This window comes from Rhagoletis pomonella, unplaced genomic scaffold (assembly GCF_013731165.1).
Source record: "Rhagoletis pomonella isolate Grant_MI unplaced genomic scaffold, Rhpom_1.0 Rhpom_scaffold_00004, whole genome shotgun sequence".
NCBI lineage: Eukaryota > Metazoa > Arthropoda > Insecta > Diptera > Tephritidae > Rhagoletis > Rhagoletis pomonella.
Window position 1 is genome coordinate 30,272,168 of NW_023458558.1, and position 8,455 is coordinate 30,280,622.

The following is an 8,455-nucleotide window of genomic DNA, read 5'->3' on the forward strand; positions in this document are numbered from 1 at the left end:
AAATCGATTTTAAGCGGTCGTTATTCATATACCCACATACATACATTAGAGCTCTTGTTAGTCGACTAGTCGAATAATCGAATAGTCGAGTAGCAAAAGTTGTTTCAAAAAATAATCGACTTCACTTAATCGAATAACCGTTTCCTTTCGACTTTTCAACTAACCGCTCACAAACAATTTGTGGACTATCTGTTCATTTTCGATTTTTCGACTAGTTGTTTTCTTTCAGTAAACATTGTTTTTTTTTATATTTTTTGAATACTTATGCTTATTGACAAAGCCCAGCCATGCTAATGACAATAATTTTATGGTGAAAACTGTCCCTATTCGAATAATTTCGGTTAGTCGATTTTCAGACTACTCGATAGTTAGGGGTTAATCGAAAGTTATCGGTTAGTCGAATTCGATCGGTTAATCGAATAATTGCTATTCGACTATCAACCGACAAAAAAGTTGCTAATCGACTAGTCGACTAACCGAATAGCCGGATAGTCGATTTTTAACGAGAGCTCTAACATACATACATATATTACTTTTCATATCAATTCAAGTGTATTACATGCGCCCCACGCTTTTCATTTTCAATTTCATAGATTGTTTATAATGACTTTTGCTAAAATTTCAAAATCAAAAGTTATCAAAACAAATTCTATGGGACTGGGAAATATTATTTTCTACTTTTTAGTCCATTTATAAAAGCGTTGTATATTAAAAAGTTTTTTTTTATATTATTTATTTTCTACTTTTTAGTCCTGTCTGAATAAAATTTTGCAATAGATATTAAAATAATTCATCGATATTAATAGAAAGGTGCACACACATGCATTTACATATGTGTATGTACATACAAACGAGCACCAATTAATTTTATTTAAAGAAATGGCGTGTCGTCTATTTCCGCTGTAGCAAACGTAGTACATAGGGCGACATCTAGATGTCATCTACCTCGCCCTATTCACTACAGATGTCGCCCTATGCACTATGCTTTTTTATAGGAACTTTTCAAAGCAAAGGTTTTATGGTGTCGGACACACAACATTGCAAGTTTCTGGATCCACAACATTGAAAGTTTCTGGACACACAACATTGCAAGGTGATAAAAGCGTTGTAAAAAATATGTTAAAACTTGTGTGTGGTGTGGCTATAATTTTTTCGACCACTGTATGTATGTATATGCAGATGCACTCTTCTACTACCACAGCATATTTGCGCAGCTGCCTTTACAATTAACCGCAATTGATTATGGCTTTGTTTGTGATATTTTAATTTGTAAAATTTGATGTTCATATTAATTGCGCGTGGAAATTTAAGATGCCCGAAGAGACGTTAAGGCTGCGTAGTTTTTATCTTTCCATTATGCAAAAAAAAAATAAAAGTTCCTAGAAATAATATCCATTTAAAGTACAGTTTTGCTTGATTAGAAATATGTGTACACACATATATATATATATACTTGCTTTAAATTGAATTATTATGATTCTTTCGATATCGAGTTTGCATCTTAAGTCTTTCGTTTTTTCTTACTGGTCAATGCCTGCCTGCTCGTTTGGAGTTTGTGCCTTAAGCTTTTTGTTTATTTTGTGTAAAGGTGTATTCGTGCTGCAATTAATACGACAGTGTCACTTTCTATGTTATTGGCAAATCAAAAGCAACATAAACATTTTTACTGCAGAATTTCTGCTGCAGCATTTCAGAAGATTTTTAATATATCATGAGCGACATATCATCAAGAAACCCTCGCGGCTGCAATAATGTGGTAATTATTACGTTGCTCGAACACACCCTATACTCCTTTGATCGTTCAGAAATCTGGTCCATGCGTTTACAAACCAGTCTAACGAAGCCTTCTCTAATACCAATAGCGAACGAAACAGTTATAACTTTTAATAAAAAGAAAAAATATTTTTAAATATTGTTTACTGAGTTTTATAAGCGTTGTTTTTTTGTTAACTTTTTTTATTAAATTTTTTCTTCGAGAAAATAAAACTTTACTTTTTTGGTTTAGAAAGCAAAAGCAGCTTCTGTTCCCTAAAGTAGCGGTAGTGAGTCAAAAATTGTTAAATAGATAACATTAAATGGAAATATGGACACTGTTAAGGTAGAACTAATAACAAGGCAATGACAAAACCTATGGCAAATCCACAGATAAAGACGAATACGAAAGCGAATATACATGCGAATGCGATCGCGAGTACGGAAACGAACGCTTAGGCGACGACGAACACGGAAACGAAAACGGAGACGAAGGTGAAGACAAATAAAATTTTGGCCGAGTCCACAAGAGCTCGCCAGTCGTTTCTGTGCACGCCAAACTGGAAATGCGAAGTGAAGTCAGGTCCTTCTCCAGCTGGTTTTTCCAACGCAAAAGAGGCCTTAATGGCTGGCTCGCATCAATCATTGGTGGGACTAATTTTAGGATAAGGATGGGGGCGAATACCAAACACTGAACCGCAGCAGCCTGAGGCGCACAGGCTCCATTAAGCTGCTCAGTGCGCTTATTTGGGGTACCTATGCAATGCAAAATAAACTCCCTTGTTGTGGATTAGATGCTTAGTGAAGAAAACTGGCGAATAATATGCAGAAAGTATACTCCGAGCGGAAAAGTGGGATATGGACGTTGAAGCATCAATAGAAACTTGGTTAATGAGAAGTATAAAACGCCATCCTGAAATAAAGCGAAGATGGATTCCAGAGCGGGCGACGGTTCGTGTTGGTGTTATTCTTGTTATAGCGGACACTTAAAAGAGTCTGGTCTTAGTCCCTCACTCGTTGTCATCAAGCTCAACTTACGGTAGGCCCAAGAAATATACTGTTTCCTCGGGGTCGGACCAGATAGAGAGGGGTATTAGCTGAGTTGTGTTGAGTGAGCTTGTGAAGACGGGTTTGTCGTCATACAACTGGTACCTCGGGGTCAGTTTTGGATAATTAGGAACTTAACCCACCACAATATCTAGACCGCAATCTATCCAGTGTAACTCGGATATCTCTTAGAAGCTGAATCTATTCCTCAGAAAGTGGTAGCGCTGACAACATTCGTGGGACAGAAGTTGGTGAATGCGGTGATTGTCCAGTGGTTGTCGCAGCTTTGCCCTTCGTTCTTCAGTTCGTAGCGATACTGATTGCTAAGCAGATGCCATCCTTTAGCTATTCGGAGTATTGTGGCAGATGTTTCGACCTACCACACCGGCTTTTGGCGCTAGAGGGAGTCTCGATTGTCTCTTACGCCGACGACTGCTCGATCATGGCGTCTGGGAATGGAATTGATGACTTGTGTTCGAAGTAAACGGTTATCTGTCCGAGCTTCTCGCTTCTTCACTGCAAGGAGCCTAATCCTCTCCCCTACGACCTTGTTCACCACCTGGACGAAGGAGGTCAGGCTACCGCTGGAAATTCACGTCGATGATACACCGATTCCGACGGTGTTACCTTCGACAGTCTGCTGTCCTTCTCTGCGCACGCAACCGCTATTGTCAACAAAGTACAGAGCCGCAGTACTTGTCGCTAACTGGCTTGGGACAAAGACAAAGAAACGTTGCTGGCAACATACAAGGCAATAGGCCGGCCGGTGATAAATTACGCAGCACCAGTGTGGTCGCCGGGGACTGGTAGACTACACAAAACACCGCACTACGGACAGCGACTCGATGCCTTCTAATATCGCCAGAACACCACCTGCATGAAGAGGCGAGACCTGTGAAAGCCGTTCTAAGCGCACAACCACCGGACATCCACGAAACGGAGCTTCATCTGCCTCGGGAGACTAGAACCGCAATAGCCTAACTTCGCTCTGGCTACTGCAGCAGGTTAAACTCATACCTAAGCAGATTAGATGCAGATGTGCCAAATGAGTGTCCGGCATGCGGAGAGACACTCCACGACTCGAAACATCTCTTCGTATGTCCGGAAAACCTGACAAACCTAACGCCTTTGTTCCTGTGGACTGACCCTATTGAATTTATTAATTTTATTTTTATTGTTAGCTTGTGGTTTATCCCACTTACCTTGTCACATTACTTGTCAACTTCACCCAAAAAAAATCTTATTTATTCAGTTGCCTTCGGCAAACCCACGCATCCTTACAAAGAAAGTTGATAAATGTGTAACATTTTCGATGGCATATAAAATTGAAAAATTTATTAATCGTATGTGTCATTTATTGACTGCTTAAATGCAATAAAAGTCTCGTTTTCACATATAAAGCGCGTAAGCTTTGCAATATCATAAACAAGCGCCAAGTTCAGCAGCCAATCAATGAACAGCGATTAAGTTGCCAATGACACGAAACACAAAAAGGGAGGTAGAGAAAGAAAGGGATTCGAAAGAGGAGAAAATACAATACGTAAAAATAAAATCATAACAATGGCCCGCAATTTATGCAAAAACGTCACACAAGCCAAGCAAATTAAATCCTCGCATTTCCAATTTCACTTTTTGGCCCAATTTCGAGGCTATAAGCCAAGCTTATACACACACACGTGCGCATGCGCACACAAGTAGACAGCAAAAGAGCCACGAAATGCGCGCAGCGGCAAAGCATAAGCGCCTGAGCACTTTACACGCACAGTTGGTTAGCACATATGTATGTATGTACATATGTATGTATGTACATATGTATGTATATTAGTAGGTAGGTATGCCTAAAGAGCCGCACTGATTGGCACAAATGTCGAATGTCACCCATGGTTAGCACAGAAATTTATGAAAATTTACCAGCTGGATAGCAAGACAGAAGAGATTAGTGCAGGCAGAGTGAAGGCGGTATAGAGACGGCTCGAGGAGAAAAAAATATTGCATCAATTGATTGTAAGGCACAGATATTTCAATTAGTGTAAATCGTGCAGGCATGCAAACGATATAAGCTGCGTATTTTTACACACATATATGTATGTATATGTAGGTAGCAATATGGCGAAAATATTGCACGCAAATACGTACAACATAGTGAAATTGAAGATGAAACCGTTGCATTAATGCAGCGGCATTCAATGAAATCGAAATGCAAATGTCTGATCACAACAACAATTGACGCTACTGTTGCGTGAGCAAACTCAAACTCTGACAAAACGAAGTCTTATCTATTGGGAGCATCAAGAAAAGTTTTACAATCGCAATGGAGAAGCGGTAGCTCGCCACCGTGTGTGTTTTTCGTTCATTCATAATTACCATAATTCGCACGCAACATTGAAAAGGAAGCCAAATTACGAAAAAAGATAAGCGTTAAATGTTGCAGCAGCTAGCGGCTATAGATACACATACATACATACTATGTACATATGAATGTATTGAAAACATTTAATTCATTGCGTTATCATTACAAACATCTTTTTTATTTACAAAAGAAAATGATTTATCGGATATCCAGGCGCGCAATCGCCCGAAAGGTGGACTACAATATGTTGACCCACACATGACCGGTGTCAACTTCTCCAAAGCGAAAAGGATAAAAATTTAAAAAAAAAAAAACACAAAACGAATTGCAATAAAAACGTCCGTCTAAATAAATATTGATAAAGAAAAGATAAATAAGATAACGAAAATTGCATGCAGCACTTACCGATTGCACCATGGGTGTAGTGGAAGAAATAAATCATAAAAGGTTTTTTACAGAATTGGTGTCACCAGGTTATGCAAAAGTAGTAAATTAAAATATTTTGGAAATGTTGAATGTGGTTTTGCTTGAGTTAAAAGTAGAGAGCTGCATGCGGCGTTTGACTTTGTGATTTATAATTTTGTATGTGCTTAGTCTCTTTGTATTTGTGCTTGCATATTCAATTATTTTTGTAATTGTTGTTAATTGTTGTATTAGTTTGATTGATTAATGTTAATGATTAACTTTCTTTATCTTTTTTTTAATTAACTTCAAACTTTTTTATTAAGTTTGGCTGTTTTCTTACATGAAATGCTTCCTTAAATTAAATTTTTTGTTATATGTATCTAATATCAACTAATTCTTACGGCGGCTTTTTAGCAGTCGGCTTTCTGTAGGCAGTGCGGCTAAACTTTGATGGTTTTTCATACCAGAACATTGCAAAATTCTTTTGCGGTAAAGTACAACAGTGTCTTATACTAAAACCGTTCTTAAGGATCTTCAGGCACAATCTTTACGGTCATTTTCTTCATACCACGGAAAATCGTTATATCGAGCGATTTCGTTTTATCAGCTAGAGCTTCATAAACATCTGAGGAGTTCTTGATGTCTTTATCATTGATTTTCGTAACAATATCACCAGGGTAGAGACCGCCACTGAAAATAAAAGGAATAACTATTTAGTCATATCGCGCCTTGACATTTGAAAGAACAACTTAAGTGTGTCTTTAACGGACAAACGAAATAGCATATGTCGACCAAACCTATACATATATGCCGCCAAAGAGAAAAATGGTGCAATTCGAAAGAAAAATCCCACAAGCTACTCGAAGCCACTTCGATTTACACATACGCGTTCCACAAGTAAGTTTTAGAGTTTATTTGATATACGCTGACAGTTTGAACTTTGCTCGATTTTTCTACCAAACCTATTAAATTATTTTATCGCTATTCACAACCTTTTAAAATGTTACTGTTTTCAGCAACTGGCATATTTGTACGTTAAAGATAGACTTAAGATGTTCTTGCAAATATCAACAAACGTATATTTATGTATAAAAAAATACTTACGTATGCGCCGGCGAACCAATGATTACTTTCCACACAAGCACGCCATGTTGCAGGTCGCTGGGTACATTTTGCGTCCGATTTTTTAGTTCGAAGAGTATGTCGGGCGTTAGTGTCAGCATTGTTATGCCCATATAGCGTTTGGCAGGATAATCCATCCTGCTGACACCTTGTTTGCGTCGTTCTGCAGCTCTTTTAAGAAATAGTTTAACATAGTCAATGGGTATGGCAAAACTAATTCCTGCGGTGACTTTCATTGAGTTAACCCCAATAGCTTCGCCATCTAAGTTCACTAGTGGGCCGCCCGAATTTCCAAATGTAATAGCAGCATCCGTTTGTATATAATTTATATCACGATTTTTTAACCCCAACTCTTGTGAGGGACGTTGTGTTGAACTAACGACGCCAGCAGTCACTGTGTTGCTCAATGCCAATGGACTACCCAGCGCCACAACCCATTCGCCTGAACGCAGTGTAGAACTTTGCCCAAGTGCCATTACTGGCAAATTTTTACAATCGATACGCACTGTGGCCAGATCTGATGTTTGGTCTATATCTTCTACTACGCCAGGAAATATCCGTCCGTCGTTTAGCCGTACCTGTACCATTGTGTGTGGCTTATTGATGACAACATGGGCATTTGTCAATATGAGTCCATCGGAATCGATTATGAATCCAGAGCCATTTGAAGCCGTGACGGGTTTGCCGGTATAGTAATCAAACTGTCGCATGTCCTTTATCTCTATGTACACCACTGACGGTGCGCATGCATGTACAACGTCCGCAAGGAAATTATATTGGTTGCGACGTCCAGACAGTGGGGGCAATGTAAAAGCAGACACATGTGGTATAATAGACTTCCTGTGATCGTATGCTAGGTAAGCAGATAGTGCAGTAATAGTGGCAATTGGCAGGAAGCTGGATCTGCAAGATTTTCTTCGATAGTCCTGCGAATTTCCCTTATTGTTATTGTTGTTTTCATTGCCATAGCTTCTTGTTTGTGGTTGTTCGCGAATTGACTGATTAAGTGAGCGCAATAATCCTCGGGTATTTAAAATTTTCAGTGAAACATGAACCTTTTTTAAATTATTCAACGCCATCACTGCTGCAAAAATCCGCGTATTACCGATTGTTTTGCATGCATCAGCTGATAAGTCTTCTTCTTATCTGCGCGCAATTCCTAATGGCTGAAAAAAAGTGTTGGATAACGTTATTTTTTATTTAAGCTCTTTGATGTGGCATGTTTTATTAAGGAACGAAAGAAAGTAAAATGTACATTTACGTTCTTTGGTAAATCTAAAAGAAGGGAAAACCAGAGAACGTTAAATAGTTATTTAATTTTTATTTTTAAATATTTCTTTTAAGTATTTAACGATCTCTGTTTTCCGTATACGCGGCGAAAATAAAAAATCTGCCGCGGACAGAGTCAAAACGGAGACGAATTCCTGTTGCAAACGTTTCAGATACGGTCAAAATCTGCGCTGCACATTTTCTGAGTAACGAGTTCTCTCTTCTTATAAATTTACCTTCTTTGGTAACGGGTTGCCTTTAGTAGATTTGCGTTCTTTGGTATTTACGTTCTTGGACTCTTCATTCAGAAATTTTGTGGGGACCGTAGCTTCACCTCACCCTAATAGATAATGTGGAAAAATTCCACTAGATACGACAGCTCTGGTGCTCAGCTGATATTTGACATTTCGCCATGTTACTGAATTTCAGCTAACTTCGGTTTCATAGCAATTTTTTCTTGCTTTTCGCTAAAGGCCCGTCCACATACAACTTTGGCGTTGCGTTGGCGCT

At 38.7% G+C, this 8,455-nt stretch overlaps 1 protein-coding gene across 1 annotated transcript; it reads right to left on the reverse strand.

Moving 5' to 3' along the window:
• Positions 1 to 4,925: 4,925 nt before the first annotated feature.
• LOC118737430 (serine protease HTRA2, mitochondrial) lies at positions 4,926 to 7,821 on the reverse strand. The gene is made up of 2 exons (XM_036467912.1): positions 6,659 to 7,821; positions 4,926 to 6,244 (listed from the first exon to the last, which is right to left on the reverse strand). Exons 1-2 carry the CDS (start codon positions 7,753 to 7,755, stop codon positions 6,079 to 6,081), a joined length of 1,263 nt encoding a protein of 420 aa, XP_036323805.1. The 5' UTR covers positions 7,756 to 7,821; the 3' UTR covers positions 4,926 to 6,078.
• Between the last annotated feature and the right edge of the window lie 634 nt (positions 7,822 to 8,455).